Genomic DNA, 21345 nt, shown 5'->3' on the forward strand with positions numbered 1-21345 from the left:
AAAACTGCAGCAATGCCTGAAGCCAAAATCCCAAAACCATGAGAACACCACTGTGGATTATTATGGTTGATAACTGATGCTATTCTAAAAACACATGCCTTAAACAATAAGCTCCTGGGCTAGAGAACTGAATGGTATTTTATTTCTTTTGTCTGTAATTTTAAAAAAAATTTGAGAATTATATAGATCTATTTTTAATGTGTGTTCAGGAGCCTTAGACAGGCCATGCCCAAAGTAGCATGTGCTGTTCTTTGATGTAGGTAGGAGAATATGATGGTACCTGTGCTTAAAGACCTGTCAAGGCTTCTGATGACTCCCCAGCTGCAGTAACAGGAAAGTCCCTGTCCCATGCAAACCAGCAGTAAAACCCACAGAAGGCGGTATCAGTAAAATCTGAGACTGTGACCACTTACTGCTCCACTCTCACTTTCTGTCTGCTGAGTATCAATGCTGACCTCCTCCCATCTGTATGTGCACCCAGTTCTTCTAAAAAAATGGAAATCACCCCTGAACCATTAAACTGATATTATCTGACACTGCAGTTTGAGGACTCCTGACATTTTCCAAAGGAGATGCCTGTCAACAGCATCTTATTTACCTGGCACAGAGCCCAGAGGCTGCAGACCACAGTCTGAAAGCCACTGCACACTGAGCCATGTGCAGTAGGTACCTCTTCCCACAGCAAACAGGTGCCTACAGAGCACAAAACATTTAATTCAATTAGAGTCACTCCGGTTCAAAGAAGCCTCACTCATGTTGTTTCCATTTTGTTCCCATGTAGTGAGGCCCTGGATAACAAAGGATCATGCTGCAGACAGTAACTACCCAAGGCAGGACCAGGCATGGGCTCTGCTGAGCCCTTTTCCACCTGCTCTGCTCTGGTCCTGCAGAGCTTTCCCAACCCTGATCCTCATTGGGTCTTCCTTGGCAATTTGCTCCAGCACTCACCACTGTTTGGGCAGGGGATTCATTTATCATGATTCACTACTCTAAACACACACCAGCTTTTTGTTCTGAGAAGGTGTCAGAAAAAACAAAGACATTTCTACACAAATAATGGACTTTGAGTCCATTTCTTTGAAATACTCACTGTGACACAGAACTGTTCTCCTTGTCCTCTTGGGCAACCACTGCTGACTTTGTATAATTCCTTGTTATTTCTTTGATATTTTGGCACCACTTTGTACTTCATTTTTTGCACCAGACTTTTTTTCTGGACCCAGCAGTAACAGCAGAATCCTGCACGGACAATACCCACTCCTCAATCCTAAATGGGTAACTCTGTGAACACACAGGGATGCTCTTGGTACTACACTAAGCCAGGAAGGAACACATCCTATGGACTCTGCACCGCATGGTGGGCCTTGCCCTGACACAGCACAACGTCATTTGTCCAGGACGAGAATAAAATTCCAGCTCTCTGTGATGTTGCTGCATAATGACAGGGCCATGAAGGAAAACTCCCTTAACTCATCAAAGCAGATCCTTTGTGGATTGCAGCAAACCAGCAAGGAGGGCTTTTGTATAACCAGAGGTAAAACTGGCCAGAGGTTGAAAGAGAATCTCACAGAGATGATCATTTTTCCAGGGGACTTCTTCCAAAATGAGGTTCATTTTGCTGTGGTTTGTTTCCATTCTATCTATTCCTCAACATACATGGATGGAGAGACATGTTGCAAAAAATCCGAGACCCCAGGAATATATTTATCCCCATGTGTTAAAGCCTATCCATCTACTACCTCAGCAGAGTTTAAAATCACAGCTAATAGGTTAACAACTGCTTTTCTTCTGCTTCAGATGAAGAATATCAGAAAGCTGGGGGAATATTCAGCTTCCCAATTTGTACTGACTGCTCAGTGCTACTTGCAATGTCTGTTTGACAGGACTGACATTTTGTACCACTGTGAGATGGGAGAACGTGTGACATTTTTATTCATGGTGGCGTACGCCCTTGTAATGATCAGCCCTGGTCGATGTGCTTACTGCAGCAGCCCCAAGCCCTCGGAGAACAAACACGAGCCCGAGGTGCCAGCAGTTTGGCTGCCTTATTAAACACCACCAGGATTCTAACGAAGAGCAACTGCTGGAAAATCTCACTGTCAAATCCTCAAGGACATTATCAACATGGAACTAACTACATATATTTTTCACTTAAAATACTAGAAAATCCAGCAATGCAATATCAAATTTAAAGGAAAAAGCCACAGTGGTTTGTGTGTGTTTTTTAACTGGTCATTTTGCCAGCTTTACGTTGGCTTTCTGTGGTCCTGATGCTGGAATTCAAATCAAAGAGATCATGTAACCTACATGATTTAAAATGCTGGGAAATGGACATATCCCTTATTATCTCTTAACAGCTATTTCTCTCTAGCAAGTGGAATACTTGCACAGAAAAAAAAAAAAAGAAAAAAAGACATGTTCTCTCATTTAAGGGGTTCTTTAAACAGCAATGACTCTCTGCTCCATTCCCCTTCATCATTCACCTAGTCGGGCTGCATAACTGGGGGGACACTGTCCCCCACACACACACAGAAGGACATGGACCCTCTATCTGCAGCCTGGCACTCACAAATGTTTTATGTGGTATTCATCAGCCCAGCTCTGAAGGGCAAACCTAAAAATGCCTGGCCAAACAAGCACTCACAGTGGCATCAGCATTTAGAAGAATTATACATTTCACATACTTTTTGTCTTTAATCTCCTGGTTTAATCCAGTGGCCCAGAGATCAATTCACACAGTTCTGGCCTAACTGTACATATCAACTTCATAAGTAATACATAAGAAGCCTCTGGATGCTGATCTACATTGATAGAGAAGCAAGTCACCCATAAGACACTGGGAGCTCTCCCCAAGTTGTCAATCTAGGTGATTTGGGTAGCCTTGCATGTACTGATGTATTTATTTTTGATGTATGTATTATTTATAAAGCACAACTCTCCTTCCACATGCCAGCAGTGATGGACCAAGATCTCCCTACAAGATATTTATGGGTTCCTCAGCAGAACAGGTCTAACAAGGAGACTGCAGACACGTTACAGCTGCTGTCGCTTGTCACAAGCCCTGGGAGGTCGGCTCTGCCAGCCTTCCCTTCACACATCCAGGCACTGCAGCACCTGACAGGCTCTACTCAGGGCAGCAGCAATTCCCAGCATCCCTGTGTAAGGAGTGCTTCACATTCCGAGACAGCTAGAAAATACTGAAAGCCATGCTCTGCAAGGTGCTTGTTCATGGCTGAACACATGTGCTGGATGCAGTCTGGGGCCACAATCTCACTGCAAAGCATGAATTCTTGCGTGGCATGGCACCAGGACCCCTGCTGCAGTGGCTTGAGAGAATCCAGCTGTGCCTGCTCCTTGGGAAGCCCTGGGGAGCAGGTGCAGGAGGGGCAGAGACCCTGGGCATACTCTGCAGGTGCTGCTTACTCTTGTCCCACATTGGCACACATGGCCAGTGCAGGCATTCCTTAACTCCCACCACAGGGATTGCCATCTCTGCTAATCCTGCACACCACAAAGTGCAACTGCAATCCAATGCATCACTGTCTTGTCCATTGACATTGGTTTTACTACTCTGACTAAGAACACCATCCCCTGAGAACCTGATGGGACATTTGAGTGGACTCAAGCAGACATTAGATGGCAAGCACTTCTGGGCCAAGACATTTGTCTTTCTTGTGAGGTGACTTTTACTGAGTAACACTAAATTCCTTCTTGAAAGGCATGGGCAAATAAAGGAGTAGAAGATACGCTTTCTGAAGATAAAATCATTTTAAAGAACTTACACTTTTGCTAAATCCATAAAGAATCAAATGGAGACAGGGAGAAAGCCCCATGTGGCTCCAGAGAAAGGAAATGGGAACCCACATTGCTCATCTGTGGGGAAGAGTGGAAGGGAGGCTCATTTGCTTAATGAAGGTCCTGCTATTGTCCGAGCAGCTGAGTGGACAGAGGAGGAGCTGGCTCTGCAAGCAGAGCATACAGTTATACGAATATTAGCAAATGAACTTGTTTTCCCCTTTCCCCTTTGGTTTCTACCTCAGTGCCACACAATGCCTGCTGTGATCCAGGGGAATCTGCTATTGTTCCGATGCACCTGGGTGTGAAGGGAGTCACAGGGTCTGGCAAAGGAGCCTTCCTCCCTTCCCTACTTCATCCCTTTTACCCTGGAGATAATCCCTCCTCTGCTGCCTCTGGCCTCAGTGATCCTGTTCTGCATTCCTGGAATGTAGCTGGCTGGTGTTCTCCCCCATCTTTCCCCTGACCTCTTAATGCCGTTTAATCTCCTGGAAGAAGAGCACTGCCCTGACAGTGTTGTTTGTTCTGTGTGTCCAAGTGCAGACTGTGACTAGGAAAAATGAACATGTTCATTTACAGCAAAAGTGTTCAAAACAGCAAATAAGATGGCAATTTCCATGCTGTGGCCTGCAAGAGTTTAACAGCAAGGAACCTGTTCAAAACAGTCACCATGACACTGTGTAGTGTTTATTCTCCAAACAGCTCAAAGACAACACAGACACATGCATTCTACCTAAAAGGTACAAGTGCGGGCATGGAAACAAGAGCCCAAACCCCCGAGTCACAAATCACCTGCATTAGTGTCCCACTCTGCCCTGGTCGGGGCTTACTGGGCTCCCAGTGCTGCCCTGCCTGGCACACTGGGAAGGATCCTGAGGACAGCTCTGACAGCTGAATATGCAGCATGTGCTTGATGCTTTAAGGACATTTTGGTCAGTTTTTAAGACAACAAACCAGAAGAAAGAAGTAACAGGACATTCATAGAATCATTAAGGTTGAAAAAGACTGGAAAGACCATCAAAGTCCAACCATCAGCCCAGAACCACAAGAGATGTTCTCTGTAGCACTGGATCTTTTCTAATAATTAACCTTACTCTTAGAGCACTCCTCAGTACTACAAACCTTCCATTTGAATCTTGGTCCTGGCTTGAAAATTGTTCCCTCTTCTCCCCACTCATTAAACCCTGAACTGCCTGTACTGCTCCTGCTACTTGTTGAGTACAGTTGTGTTGTCCCAGAGCCCATGGTGATAGCTCCTGCATTTGGTTGATGCAGGGATCAATAAGAAAGGTACACTCTGGGTAAAGTATGCAATGTCCCAACCCAGGAAAAGCAGTGATCCCACCCTCCAACAGTGGTGTCTTACTAAGAACACTGTTTAGATCTTTATTTCACTGCCCCAGGCTATCTGGCTAAAATCCTTCCTTTTACCATCAAGGGGAGTTTCCCCACAATGTCTTAGTATCACAGCAAGCATCATTGAAACAATTCCATAATAAACAAGGCTCTCCCAATGATGCCTGATCACCACTCACCAAGATGAGCCAGGACATACAGAATTTCCCCCAGTCAGCCAATTACTGCCAAATTTTGGTGAGCCATCAGCTGAGAGGCTGTGCTTTTACAGGTATATCAAGATATCTTACTCATATTTTTTGTAGCCTAACAACTGCAGATACATAACTGTGTTTGGTAAAACCAGCAACTCCCTCACTCTAGGGTGAGAGATAATGAGTTAAAATTAAAGGTTGTTGCTGGCTCGCTAGCCCATCCCCCTTTAGCTAATCTGTCATGTAATGAAGAGAAGCACCCAGCACAGGACAGCTCGCTGCCGGCTCACTTACAGCGAACTGATTAAGAATGTTCAACCAACAGCAGACTGCAGACCTTTCCGAGGAAAATAAATAGACTGTATGCAAATGTGTTTGTCACTTTGACAGCACGTCTCAATTAAAGGCCCGCGCGGCGGCGGAGCGCCGCTGCAGCGCTGCGGCCGGGCTCCCTGCACCGCCCGCCCCGAGCCGGGCCCTGACCCCAGCGCATGCATGCATTTTAAACCTCGCTGCCAGCCGCACAATGCTGCGCTCCGAGAGAGCCCCTGACAATGAGAAAAAAGCCTCTTTCATCCTCTTCAGTTTAGAAGAGCTGTGAATGCACAAACAGCCCTTATTTCAGAGTTCTTGTGCCTTTTTAATTGTTCCCACCTTCTGTATTCTAGATAGAGTTAAAAGTGACATTAAAATCTCTGCCTTTAATCACGAGTTAGAAGCCATCTCCCATTTATACAATAAATGTTGCTGCTTTTTTCCTCCCCAAAGCCTTAATCTATATTTCATAAACCTGAACATCTTTTCCTTTTGAATGAACGTACGATTTCATTTTTGTTTTGGCATTGGGCTATCAGGAAGAGCAGACCCGTGCCAGGACGACGGCTGAGTCAGACAGCCCTACAACTGCTAAGTCAGATCGGTTTTTGGAAACCAACATTTGTAACGTGATGACAGCAATAAGCATTTAGCCAGTGAGCCTCTCCCCACAGCCAGGGGTCAGGAAAGCTGATGGGTGTTTATTTCAACACAGAAAAGTGATCATTAAAAAATTTGAAAGTGACTGTTAAAAAACCTCATGAATTTAAATTTGCACTTACCACTCAAATATATATTTCATTAACCTACTATAACGTTCGAACCACCCATTGTTCACAAAAATCTAAAGGAAAAACTGAAAAGAAATTGTAATATTATCTGATTTCTGAGTGCTTCAAATGAAATGTAACATGTCCCTGCTGGAGCTAGATGGCTGCATTCCTCCAGTAGCCCCAATTCCTCTCAACTGTAGTGGCACTGAAAGTAACAGAAAAACAGATGTCTACAGAAAATACTTAATTGGAAGAGAATGATTTTTTAAAAGTCTCCAAGAACTTACTTTTAGTACACTGGTGAAACTACTGAAAAAATAAATCTACTTCTGAAATTATGCAGACAACATTGCTCTAAGCATTGATCAGACCTCAGGTAGCCCCATCTAATACCTGAACAGTCAATGTGGCCACACCAACTGGTTTCTATTCATAGACACTTCTCTAAAACTGGTTTGCTTCACATTTTATAATGTTTCACAACTGCTTTAAATGTACACTTTGCTTCCTTAGAAGAAATCGGATATTCTGTCCTGTTTTTTGGTCAGAACAGTGTAAAGAATAGAGATAGCAAAAGAAAAGAGAACTGTGAACGCAAATAATGTCATATTTTGAGTCAGTCTATACTTAATAGGGGAAACTGGCAAACTGATAATAAACACTGGATGTTTTCCCATGAAAATCACAGCAACTACAACATTTTCTAAATAGCTAGCTCTTCAAACCCCACCCCCCAAACTCTCTGTTTTGCAGACATATCAAAAGAAGCATTACACGAGTAACTAACATGAACAGCTCAGCTGTCAATACTGAATACAGAGCACACTAACAAGCTATTAATTGATTTTTCCATCTTAGTTCATCGCATTTAATTTTCAGAGAATGTTCAAATGCTTTAATAGTTGGACATTCCATATTGACACTAATGATCTGGCTAGATAATAGGGGATGTTTTAAATTCTACACCCTCAGTCCTGAGGGCTGTAGCACCTTGCATGCTAAAACAGCCACAAAATAGTTTATAAAATTGCAACAATATTTATGCTTCCCCCTTATTCACTCATTGTTTATTTTCCTCAAAATCATCGTCTGAACGAAGGGAATCCGCAAAGCCCAAGAAATCAGGTTTTAGAATCCCCTTTAAACAGACAGAACAGAAATAAAACTAAAATAGCAGAGTTCAGTGATTGAAGATAATGAAGCGTTTGGCATATTTGTTATCATGACTTTTCTCTGAACTATTCTTGCTGAGTCCCACGATTGAGAACAACTTACACTAAGACCTACCTGACCAAAATGCACTGTGATTGGTCTTCTGTCCTCTCTTAGTTTCGGGTCCTTCTTCTCAGCCAGTGGCGATGGTGCTGTCCTGGGCAGGGGCTCCTCGGGCGTGGCCGAGCAGCCGTTCTCAGCAATGTCCTGTGTGGTAGGAAAAGGTGAATAGCATGGCCAGGAACACTCCTGAGTGAGGGGAAGGCGCACAAAGGAGACACTAGAGGATAATGCTGACTAACAATTCAGATGTTAGGGGAAAAAAACACCAAAGCACAGAAAAGAAAACATCATTAGAATAAAACATTTCATCCATCAGAGCTTGTACACAACCCCTCTCTCCTCCCAGTACCAGTGGTACAAACAGGACATTCAATAAAATGTCTGTCTTGAACATGCAAAAGCCAGGAAATGTATGTGGAGAAAAAAAACATAGCTCAGATTTTCTATTTTAGAAACGAACTCAACAGAAGCGCAGGGACAGGGCATTCTGCTTATTGTAAACCTAAATGAACACAGTAATTCCATTAACGTACTGCACAGAATTACCCATAGCAGAACAATTACTGGTGGAAGTGGCAAGGAGAGATGGAACTCAGAGCTTAGTTAGCTTTGCATTTCATCTTGGAGTCTGTGTGCACTGAATATGCCTCCAGGAGAGGGTATAACACCAAGGGCTGCCTGGCAGAACACTTTTTGCTTGCTCTGACATTAGTTCTCATCTCCAGAAGTGACCCACCAGGCCAGGTTAGAGGACTTGGCAAGTGCAGGGTGTGTAACACAGATTTTGAAAAAGGACAAAGGCCTGCAGACACCAGGAATCAGAGAAGGAGCAAAGAGTTTGAAAGTGAGTTGAGAAACAGTCTGTAACGCAGTGGGCCCCAAACCTTACATCTCTGCAACAATGCCAAGGAAATAAAGCTGGGTAAATATGGAGAGAAGGCTGCACAGGCTGGAGCTCTGCAAGGCTGACCTGAGGGTGGCTGCTGCCACCGGCAGGGCTTTGATTCCCTGACCTCTGACACGGCCCGTGAGCCCCCGGCTCGCTCAGGTACAATAATGAGCCGTGTAAGCTGATGGCCAATTAGAAATGGTTCCTTTGGACACACACTGACCTAATGTGTTTAGGTCAAATGAAACAAAAAGCTGGATGGACTTTCTAAGGGGCTTTGTCTGCTCCACAGAGAAGCTGAGACCCCTCTTTAGATCCAGCTGGTAGAGCAGTGGTTCCCCAATACGGCATAAGGATCATGGGGAATTAACAACTTGTTAAGGTCAAACTAGAGAGAAAAACTTTTTCTTCCCCTCGCCCTTCAGCTGCACAATGCCACCTTGTCTTGAAAACGTACAACAAAGTCCTCCGAATTAGTAACAAAGAACCCCAAAGCAAGGCATTGACAAGAAACCTGAGTGTCTGTCAAACTCCTACTCCAGCTCCAGACAGCACCGAGCCACCACAGGATCTCCTCACCTGGGCTCACACAGCCTATGGCAGCACCATTCCTTGCAATGAGACTAAACACAAACCCTATGTACAGATTTCTGTGGGGTGGAGCCCCACTGAAGATGCCCGGAGCTGCCAAAGCTCCAGCACTCCCAGGGCCACCCAAGCTGAGCTGAGCAGGGGCTGCTCCCAGCCCTGCAGAGCTCTGCCTGGGGCTGTGGCTCCAACCAAGGCAGCACACAGCTGGGAGGCAATGGAGAGCCAAGCACCTTCCCAGGCAAACCCCCAAAAACCAGAAAAAGGACACAGAAGTTTGGACATGAGGGGAATGGAAGGAGATGAAAGATAAGAGAGATTAAGCCATTAAGCAAAATCCCCTCAGATGTGTAACGATCACTGCAAATCCTTGAGCTTTTATTGCTATAGATTACCTCTACTTCTCTGATGATATAATTGCATATAAAAGATAACATGTTCCTAAAGCCTACTTCTACTGTGTTTGGTGCACAGACTTCCAATGAAACCACAATATATATTTTTTAAAACTGCTTAATAAAATATGAGAATTAAATCATTTGATTCCTCTCTATTTTTTCAACATTCCCAAAAGGCAAACAAATCATCAAAACAGCTTCACTCATCAAAGCAAAATCTGCTTCACAAAAGTTTGTTTTCTGTCTTCAATGAAAACACATTGGAGTTAAAAAAACAGTGAAATCTGATCTTAAATTTTGTGATGGACTGCAAACATTGGCTAGAGAGGAGCAAAACACATTCTGAGTGCCTTGAACGTTGTGCAGGTTGTGTTATAAAGCTCTAAATGAGTTGTTTCTAGAATACCAGGCATTAACTAGAGCCACACAGGGCTCTAGTAACTAAAATAATGTTGAATACATTAATGCCAAGTGCCCAACCATTTATATAAATTGTCTTAGCCAGAGCTTTCAGTAAGTTCCATTCTCCTGACTGAAAGTTGAGGACGGTACCATTCATATTCCTCCCTCTTTCTAATTCTATGTAGTTAAGCTTCAAATGAGCCACTAACAGAGGGACTTGACCACCATGGTCCGTCTGTGAGATGGAAAAAGGCAGCCTTTGCAAAAAAAGAAAAAAAAAGGGAAATGAAAAAGTAAAAAAGAGAAAAAAAGAGAAAAAAAAGAACTGTATCAGATATAAAATAAAGCTACTAGGCTGTATCTATTAACAATTATTTGCTCTCACTCATAAGAATCCTCTGAAAACTATTTCTGTTGCTTTGAAATACTGCACCACAAATGAACAAGGGATGGAAATGGAGCACCATTCAATCTCCACTATCATATTAAAGAAGGACCTTACACACACCACAGTGACCTCTCAACAGGTCAATCCTGCATTTCTCATTTGCAATTCAAACCCAAGACTGGAGCAGACCAAGGGCAAAATGGGCTCTTGATTATATTTAAGAGGTCACCATTGCTATGCAGAGTTGGAAGAAGCAGAACCTCCAGCTTTATTGCATTTTTAAATTATATCTTATACAGAAGCTGCTCAGATTTGGCAGCAAAAACTGGAAAAGGGATGTTTATATTTGACTTTTCCTTACCAGGGGCCTGCATACTTTCTATATTAATAATGGAAAATAGTATGTTAAAATGCAGTGGACAGTAAGTTCAGCTTAAAAATAACCTTAGGTTACTCTTAGAAGATGAAAGACTAGCATCCCAAATTTGGCAAAAAGTAAGTATTTAATGATACCAGAATGTCAGACAGTTAACACACATGCTAGTGAGGAAACAGGACAAATACAATGCTCTTACATAAAAGCTGGGGAGGATGCATTAATAGACCTGTGCATAACAGACCCATAATGGAGCAGCACAGACATTTAGATTAAAAAGGAGGGTGACCGAAGCAATGTTTGCTCTTTTTATCACTTTTAACAGAGGAATCCCTAATTTTAGTCACCTTCCTACCTGCCTTCACATGGAGAAGAGGATGGGATAGAAAAGGACAGAATAATAAAGGAAGGAGAGGTTGAGCAGTGTGTGTCAACTACTCACAGCTATCTTTTAAGTTCCTGTGAAAGCCTATGTTGAACAATCATGTTTAAGCATCTCCCTTACAAATACACTACATAAAGAAGGTGAAACAAAACTGGGCCATTTAGTTGTAAATGTTACGTGTGTTTTAAAGAGAAGCTTGCTGCTTGACAGACCAGGAAGACAACAACAATAATAATAATAAAACAAAGCAATGACTGAATGAGGCTTTTCTAAGCCTCATATACAAACGTCACACAACAGCACACAATTCTATTAGCATTTAAAATGCAGGAAAAAACCTGGGCATGTTACACAGCTCCAACTGCTTTAGAAACACACAGGAGAAGGCAGAACATTGTCCAGAAGTGAAACACACAGAATGTCATAAAGAAATCCATGTACAAGAAAACAAATTTCTGAATAAGAACTTCAGCTCTCTCAGCAGGTCAGCTGCCTGGCTCTCTCCATGACTCTGAGAGCCCTGATGCACAGAATAAAGGGAGTATCTGCAATAACCCAGGGCAGAGTTACCCAGGTACTCATGAGGTGTGTGCCAGTGTGCCTGTACCCGTGGTTTAAAAGGAGCAGCTGGGATTGGATAACGCATCCCTTGAACACAGCGGAGCAGCTGGGAATTGTGCTGTTTACAAACACACACACACAGATTTGGGAAAAAACAGTCTAAGTTTTTTTTCCTGCAAAATTCCAACTGGCAATGGACACCAACTCTAATAAATTCCTTCCTGTCTGAACTTTGCAGCAGACATTCAAGAAATGCAGAAATCCCCTTCCCAACGGCAGACAAATTTCATGTGATTTTTCCTGACCAATTACTGCAAAAATAACAACAATTTGCCATTTGCAAAAAGTTCACTGCCCGAACTGTAGGGAAGTGCTCCCAATCCACATGCAGTCCCCTCACACAGTGCCCCAGCACGAAAGACAGAAGCAGGACCACTCCAAGCAGAACACTAAATTTTCTGGCTTTTGTGGGTTTAAGTCAGAGCTTTCATGTATTTGAAGACAATTTTTTTTGTCTGTGAATATTTATAAGTGTGAAAAATCCAGGACAGCTGGTAATGCATTTTGAAGTGTGCTAACAGCACTGTATCAAACAGCTTCCTATTGATCACATCATGCTTTCAGTGGCTAAGGATTTCAGACGTGGTGCTTATACATTTTGAATAAGAACTTCAAGTACCTTTTGCTTCAAGCGGTTTTTCACTTCTTTTATTCCCATTTTTGCATGATCTTTTGCCTGCATGAAAAATAATTTAAGTTAAAATTCCCTTCTATTTCCAGCAGTGACTAAGTTTATTTTCAGTTAACAAAAATGGCAAGAAAAAATGTAACAGATTACTGAAAACACATTAAAACAAACAGAAAGCTGAAAAGACCCCAAATAAACAAAAAACACCACCCCATCTTTGTTAAAAAAAAATTGTTTGCCCTGTTTTGAAGCCACAGACATCTTTCATCTTTTTGCATTCCACACCCTCAGTGTTCCCCAGTAAGTATTTATCTTTGCTATAAACTTCTATTCTTCCATACTGGCAGTGAGCCTGCAAACTCTCCTCGCAGTGCTCTGGATGCCAGTTCCATTTAGCAGAGCCTATCTCATCCTACTCCTCTCAGGCTGGAGGAAGGCAGGAAGAAAACAAAGTTTGAATGGTTATCTCAATGATTTTCATAGCATTATTTCCCAGAACTGATCATATAAGAAATGCTCACTTTTTTCTGTGCTGTTTGATCTGGCAGAGTGGAGCTGGCAGCCACACACCACAGCACAGCAACACACCAGCTGTTTGTTAACAGCACTGAAAACACTTCCATTTAAAGAATAACTCAGTAAGTTGGGCTCTAAATAAGCAGGTATAAGAAATCTCTAGGGAAAATTAATTGACATTTAGAAAAGATGGAAACAATTGGAAAATTAGAGGATTCTCTTCTTTCGATGAAGCTACAAGCAGGGAAAGCTGAGGTAACAATGATTTCCAACAGAGTAATGATGAGATGGTAGAGCTGCCTAGCAGAGAACACAGGCACTATTTCTCAGAAAGAGTTCTGTGTAATAAATGGAATTTATCATCTGTACTTTCAAAAGAAATCACAAGTTTCCATTGTACTTTGCATTTCAATTGAGTTTATATTTCAAAATTACTTTTTCATTTAAATTTGAAATTTGAATGAATGTATATTTTGAGTAATTTTGTGAGTGAAATAAAAATGGATGTAAGTCTTGAGTCTCATTTGAAAGGTTAAAACAGAACTGTAATTAGACTCTTATCTCAGTAGTAAGCCAGTACTCGATACTTACAAACTTATAGACAGTCTTCATGGCGGGGTTAGCCTTGGTCTTTACTGTGTTTAAAATGGCTCCACTTCCTTTCTGTAATTATAGTAACAAGGGAAGAAATGTTATCAAAGCTCTTTAAAGCAAACAGCCATCTAAAATCTACCATTCTTAACTTAAAATAACAGCATTAACTATCCTTATTAGCAGAGCTGAGTATGAAAAGGTCAGATTTAAAGAAAAAGACCCAAGGAAACCCACTCTGAATGTCGCTCTGGTTTTGCCAGTTCTGTTTAATACAGCCCTTGTCCAAGGGACAATACGAGGGCCTCCCAAGAGCCCTTGTCTTACACACCTCACAAACTGTGTCCTGTGCTTCCACTCACCCCAGGGCTGTTCTGTACATTCCACTAAAATCCTACCCAAGTTTAAGACACAAGTATCCTGAGCAACACTCAATGTCTGAGCCAGAGACTGCCACAGGACAGTCTGTACATTCAATCTGAAGAGAGGAGAGCTGGTTTTACTTTTCCTTTCCCTCATCCCACAGTCCTGATTATCACACACATGGTGCCTTTTTAAGACACAAGTAGTTGATAAAGGGATAAACTGAGGGAAAATGAAATCTAATTCTAGTCACAAAGATTAATTCTAGAACAGTTGAATTTCATGTGATAAATATAATCAAAGTGATGAGCCAGTGATACATCAGCTGCAACGATCTGCTCACCTGGTTGTTGTTCTATACCCCTGCCACACCCCATGGACTATTGCTGTACAGCACCTTACTGAGAAACACAGAAGGGCAAAATCCAAGGAATTAAACCCTGGCTAATTTTGTATTTCCTACTTTCAGTGCAAAATAACATTTCCAGAAATCAAATTTGATTATATGCAACCAGATGTAAACAGCTTTAAGATTTACTGTCTCTGTCACTACATGAAAATCTTCACGGGCCCAACCCCAGTTCAGGGTGTCTGGCAGGATCTCATGTGCTTACCCTCACTGTGGACAGCCACTGGTGGTACAGTTTGTCGCTACCTACAGAGAACCAAACACAAACAAACAAACTGTAACCCTCTGCTGAACAGAAAACAACACTTAGTGGTTCTGGAGCATGGACAGAACAGGACAGCCAGCCTTTTCTTTCAGTAGAAAACATAACATTGATGAGAGATTTATATTTTCCTGATTTCTCTATGTTGTCTCAGACATTTGAGAAGACAGATGTTTTTAAGTTCACTAAAAGAAATCTGAGGTGGGCCTGGGTAAAGCCAAGATTTTTTTCCTCCAATGCAAGAACTCTTTTATTTGTATTTTATTAAAGTGGTAATGCTGAGGTTTTTGAAGACTGAACAAGCATTGCTCAGACTACAATACATTATTCAAAGCTCTTGACAGAGGAAAGAACAAAAATTTAAGACATTTCAGGCTGCCAAGATCACAAAGCCTCAGTTATTTACCTAGCAGCAATGACCAATTCCATCATGATAACCCACAAATGGTAAGCCAACAAAAGTGTCTGAAATTACCTTACAATATTTCTTACCTGCATATTCTCCCATATTTATCTCCTCTTCAAACACATCACTGAAGCCCTCCCCAGAGTTCAGCAGATCCAGACGCCCATCAATGAACTGCATCAGCATCAGAAGACAGAAACACATCAACCATCCCATTCTTCATCTTTTCAGAAAGACTTTATCCTTCATTAGCTGGAATAACCTCAAGGTATGTATTGGGTAGGGACTCAGAATGAAAATACCACCAAAATGCTGACCACTGCCCTAAGGTGTGTGGCTTTGCTAAAAACTAGCATCCATGTTTGGCTACACATACATGTTTTCAGCTGCCCTAAAGCAGTAGTTCTATGTTCAACAGTAATATGCTTCCCGGACAAAGTCTACAGGAGATATCTTGGGTCGAGGTATGCTCAGGTAAGAAAAACCCTTGAGCTTAGAGACCATTAGTGGGAAAACCCATCCACCTCTACAGAAAGCCTCAGCACTTGAGTCTGAGAGAAGCCAGCAAGCAGGAAGTGAGGGGCTGCACTACAGGATCAAGAGATTTAGAAACAGTCCCCCAGACCCCACCTTGTTACAGAATCTGCTTCCCCATGGATCACTGGAGGCAGTACCTGCTTGAAGAGCTGGAGCTGGATGGCATTCTGCAGGAACTGCCTCATCACAGACGAACGGTGGGACACGAACGCTTCTTCGCAGAAAGTGATGGGCTCACCCTGGGGGTTCAGAGCATTAAACGCTCTTAGAGCCTTGACTGAGTCCCTGGGAATCCACTGCCTGCACCTGACCTTCTTCCCTCCCAAAGTAAACAGGTAAGGAACACAGGCCTTACCTAGCACTGAGTAAACTGCACTTTATTTGTAGGTCCCAACTATAGGATGGAAAAACAGGCCGGAAAATTGCAGATCATCAAAATAAACCAAGGTGGCTTTGCACACACTTTGCTAAAGCTGAAGAACTTTGATCATTCAAAAAGCTAATATTACTTACTCTCCCCAAAATATGACACAGAGTCATGTGAATTCTGTATACTCTGCTTATTTGTCTCAGCAGAGCCAGCACAAACAGGTCAGGAATATCCACTCTGTTCTTTCCACATCTCTGAAAAACTCATATTGGAGGAGTGGAATTTCCCTTTTTCAAAATTTTGTCAGCAAAAGACAGAAATTGTTTTGCAGCTCTACTTTTATCTTATTTTAATGAGTTATGGTAATGCTGAAGTCTGCTCTGTATCTGCCATAAGGGCACCAATTTCTTCCACATTTCTACAAATAACACAACATAGTGAGCAAGTATATTTACTGAATTAAAAACAAGTAACAAAGAAGGACTAAATTAAACTGATGTATAATTATTATGGATACTCATACTAACCCAGATATATGCTTATGGATGCTCATATTAACCCAAAATGTATTTGAACTCTTCATTTGTTGAGTATTCAAAATTAATATTAGATAGCAAAAAGTCTTAAAGCATCCCCTTTAAAAGGATGATATAATTCTATTTCTGAAAGCTTTAAATCAGTAATCTCATATTTACCACTGGCTGTGTAAAATCAAGACAACAGAACAGCTAAAATGACTGAGGAAAGGATCAATTGCAAGTGTCTATTTAAGCACAGGATGGGTCTTCTTGACAGAGAGAAGTTACTTTCTTAGAAAAGTTTCTGTCACCCTTTGCTTGAACCAGTGAATTTCCAAGGATTTAGAAAACAAAAGGAGGTTTCTTACGTGATAGTCACAGTTTCAGGGTGATTTATTTTAAAAATAATAACCTGGTTTTGATTTACTCTTTTTACAGGGAAAACCAAAATCACTACATGCTTTCCAGGCAAGAAGCCCAAGTGTGAAAAAACTACTTTTTTCTTCTTTGCTGTGGCTTTGTTCTCATCAGAATAAAGAATTAAAAGACACTACATTATAAAATAAACAAAGAGAAAATGTTTGGAAAAACAGGTCTGGCTGGTATGTGCATGTATTTAAGACACTGGTGCCAGTTTCCAGGACACACATGACAAAGGTTCTGGCTCCCAAGCTAAGGTGTGCACTGTCTGAAAGGTTTGACTGCATTTAAATGATTAACAGCTGTCATCTACTTGACCAGTGTGAAAAAGGCTTTCCCATTAACTTCAGATACTGGAACGTAACAAAGGATCCCTGAAAAATATTTTATCCATGTCAGAGAAATCTGAGTGAAAAGAGCTGGAAGGAATGGGTAAAGAGAAATGGAGATTAGTTCACTAGCACAGACATTCACCCAAGGAAGGTTTAGCTTTTGTTTAATCCTCACTTAAAAAAACCATCAAAAAAAACAAGCATCCCTTTCTATCACCTACAAGAATGTGAGATTTCCCCCATGGCCAGAGCAGAGCGTGGACACCGTGGGATGAGCTCAGCCCTGCGAAGGGGAGGCGGCTGTGCCCTGCTGCACCTCCAGCAGCTCCTCCTGTGCCCCCAGCAACACACACCCTGCAGCTGGGGCACCAGCAGTGCTAGCACACTTCCTTCCCAAAGTACTAATGATTGAGTTTGTTCATTAGCTTGATTAGACCTTTTGACTTCTTAAGAGACATTTCAGGCTCAACGGCTGCTGGATGACAGAAAAAAACTTTAATCATCGAGGTCAAGCGTGAGCTTTGCAGCTCAGAATGCATTAGCGCCTTCCACCCTCGCTGACCTCCCCAAGGTGCGTACACTGTTCCGCCCCCAGCCACAGCTTCAGGACAAAAAGACAAGCTGGACAATAAGACCATTTTCCTGACAGATCTGGTTAACTGTAAATTATAAAGCTAATCAGCTCTGCTTTTACTGACAAATGACATTATACAGGGGGGACAGCCGCAGAACTGCAGATCTGGTGTGAAATGAATGGTCTTGTTTGCATGTGAAACAAGTAAAATAACTTGTCCTGAAAAACTCATCAACTCCTAAACTCACTGGTTCCAACAATTAAAATTTAAGCCTTGATTCATCAACACCTTAAATATCCATTAATCCCCTTTTCAACTGTAAATGCCTAACAGAGGCTGAAGTGTTGCACTGCAAATGCTCTAAATGTGCGTACAACATGACTCGATGAGGAATCTGACTTGATCCGTAATGTTACAGATAATTCACGTCTATTTCAAGATTGAATCACAGAATTATTTTTATTACAAAAATGTACACATTTAATCTCCAATCTTAACACGGCAGAAAAAACTTAAAATATAAGATTAAGGTTCCCAGATACACTGAAAAAATAGGTGCCTTTACTTTATGTCTTTGCAAATGTCCCTTTATATAACTATTTTATATTCATCTGGCATAATGAAGTTCATCAGGGCAGTGCTGCATCTCATGACCCCGAAAAAGCTGAAAAGTTTCAGCCCACATCTGATCTGCTGCCAGACCTATTTTTATATTGGAATTCTGTTACATTCTAAAATAATGCTTAAAACTACTTAAGGCAGCGACTGGAAAATAACAGGAGTCTAGGACTTATTTCAGACTGTTCTAGAGTTTCAGGAAACCTGCTGTTTTATTTTAAGAAGCCATAATACAAATTAAAAGATAAAGCCCAATTTTGTTTAGTTACATTGTAAAAATTTTCACCATGATCCCTTATATTTTAAGGAAATCACTTTTCCTCAGCTCACTGGTTATGGCAGGATCTTTCAGAGTGAGTATAAAGGATTAAAATATGTTGGACAGAAGACCGCTCAGATGGAGAAGGACATGGAGGAAGGGACAGAGGAAAACATAAAGGATGTTTCTGGAAAGACACAGGAGCTCAGAGAAGCCATGGAAATCCAACTACTCCTACTCCTGCAGGAGTGTGCACCTGGATAACAGTGCTTTGAAGGCAGCACGTGGGTGCTGGACAGAACAGCAAGGTAATAAAGACAGGGGTCAATGACAGGGGTCAAATTAGGTCAACAGTGAGAACCCTTCATACAAGCAAAGATTTCACAAAACTCGATTCTAAAAGGGGGGGGAACCCAACAAAAAGATCACCAAGGCCAAGAAGTCACAGCTGAAGACTGTTTAGACAGCTCTCAAAGCGGAGCCACAGAAGGCAGGAGATGAGCTCTGTGCTGTGGGTGCCGGGCACAGCCTCACTACAGCAGCCCAAGAGCTGCCCTGCACAGGGGCTCGAGGCACACACGAGATGCCCACATGACAGAGGACAAGCTGCAAGCCCAGTGCCACCGCAGCACCCCCAGTACACAGATACCAAGGGCATGCAAGCCACTCATCTATCACCTGTTTATTACCACCTGATGCCGCAAATAACCACATCCTGGACTGGCAATGGTTATGCTGCAAATGGCAAAGTACAGGCGTAGGGGTATTCTAGGACTCATCAGCCTTAATTCCATCCAGAATGATAAAGCGAAACTGATCTGGATATATATGTGTCTATGTCAAGTACAGCAGCAACCAAAGGAAGGAACTGCTCTGCAGACCTTTCCAGAACTGTGATTGCAATGTCAGGAAAAGATTAGCTCATCACAGCTGAAGAAAGATCATCAGCCAGGCAGCGGGATTCCATACAGAAAACCTGAAATTGGTGACAGACACCTGATAGGACATTAGCTCATTCAGCTTGCAATTGCACTGACAAATAACCTCCCATAACCAGTCCGCACATTCAGCACAAGAGAGCTCTTTGCATCCACCTCAGTCATAATGGGATCCAGAAAGCAGAGATCAAACTCTCCGCATTAAGTGAACGACACCGGAGCTTTATTAGCATCTCAAGATGCAGCTCAGGAACAAAGAAATCACGTGTTCAGAGATTTGACCACACGCCTTCTAAAGAAAAGTACATTCAGGCTCTGTTCAATAAGAGACTACCAGTTCTGATAAATTATTACTGCCAAGTGCAATCTTGAAAAGCATTTTAAAGCCATGTATTATGAATGCAGAATGCACTGCCCAAACACGCAGTGTCTCATGTAAGAGTTCAGCTCCATCACCAGCCCAATTTCTGACTTTTTTTCAGTTCCTCACTACAGAATACAGTCTCTGGTAGAGACACAGCAATAGGGCACAAAACCAACTTTAAATAAAAAATGAAACTATTAAAAAATGTGTGACCAGAGAAAACTTCCATGGCAGAGCAATGGATTTGCCTCTTCTTTCAAACTCTGTTAGTTCATCAGGATACCTGACATTTCCATGTGGGACCAAGTAAAACAACACACACTCATACCCACAGCTAATGAAAGTACATCAGTGTAATGGAGCCAGCCAGCTTTCCAAGTGTTTATATGGCTAATTCCAGCCATTGCCTGCCCGGATTTCATCACCCACAGCAGCCAGACACTTCCTGTCCCTACGCAACTGCTACAGCTTCCTAGATGGAACTCAAGCAACAAGCCTAGCACATGAAGTGCAAAGAAGCCAGCAAGAAAGCTTTTAGGGCTAGGAGGAAAAAGAAATGAAAAAAAAAAAATCACCATTTCACAGATCAAGAATAGAGGCATGAAAATAATAAGTAACTTGTACACGGTCACAAAAGTCTCTGGCAGAGCCAGGGAAAAGAACCGAAATTTCTTTAATCCCCGCTCAGTCCCTTAAATACAAGGCTATTCTTCCTCTTCCTACTTGATATTGTGTCAATGCAGGAGTGTAGGTGTTGAAAGACTAACAAAAGGAAAGTAATAGTATGGTATTATGAGCTGAGAAACCTAATCTTTATCAGATACAGCAAATCTCTATGATGCTGCCTGCACTGGGAACTCTCTCTTTGTCCTGAATATGCTTTAAATTACTGGTATAATGTGTACTGGATATTGTTCCACTCTTATATTTATTCCACAAAAACCCCTGTGGCCTGCATGCGATTTTATCATTAGCTGGCAAGGTAATTTCAGGGCCTGGTTCTGCAATCATTCCATGAGCAATGCTCCTATTGAAGCTGGGATGTTCGGCATGCAAAGCAGCTGCCAATTGAGGGGCCCTGCAATGAAAAGGCCTTTTTCTATTTTAACTATTGTGGAATATTAGTGACAATACAGAGGAGGAGAAAAATTGCAGTGCAATTCTTTAAATGAGTTATTTTATACTATGACAAAATATAAAAGTGTGCTTGGAAAAACAATCTACACAAAGTATTGCCTATCAGAATAAACCACGAGCTATTTTTGCTTCACCTATTAAAACTCAATAGAATACAAAGTATTTTGTGTTAAAATAGGAAAGAAAATCTCTACAGAAATAACAAATCATTGGCCGAGTTTTACAAATGACCAACATGCCTCAAGATCACAAATGTTAATATTTTGCATCCTTTGATTTTCTTAGATATATGTAAAATGCCCAAACTCACCCAAATCAATGAGGTTTTCAGAAAAATATGTTGAAAA

General features: G+C 41.9%; 1 protein-coding gene across 9 annotated transcripts in view; it reads right to left on the reverse strand.

Moving 5' to 3' along the window:
- Positions 1-21345, reverse strand: part of DENND1A (DENN domain containing 1A) — a 148536-nt gene that overhangs the window by 16343 nt on the left and 110848 nt on the right. For 8 of the 9 annotated variants that reach the window (XM_072936701.1, XM_072936699.1, XM_072936700.1 and 5 more), the window contains 6 exons: positions 15605-15706; positions 15017-15104; positions 14468-14508; positions 13491-13562; positions 12375-12431; positions 7721-7852 (listed from right to left, as the gene is read on the reverse strand). In XM_072936701.1, the coding sequence (XP_072792802.1) occupies positions 7721-7852; positions 12375-12431; positions 13491-13562; positions 14468-14508; positions 15017-15104; positions 15605-15706 (492 nt within the window). Of the gene's footprint in view, positions 1-2056; positions 2131-7720; positions 7853-12374; positions 12432-13490; positions 13563-14467; positions 14509-15016; positions 15105-15604; positions 15707-21345 lie in introns of all 9 variants that reach the window. The other variant, XM_072936703.1, reaches the window with a different exon arrangement.

Source organism: Taeniopygia guttata, chromosome 17, assembly GCF_048771995.1.
Source record: "Taeniopygia guttata chromosome 17, bTaeGut7.mat, whole genome shotgun sequence".
NCBI classification, from domain to species: Eukaryota; Metazoa; Chordata; class Aves; order Passeriformes; family Estrildidae; genus Taeniopygia; species Taeniopygia guttata.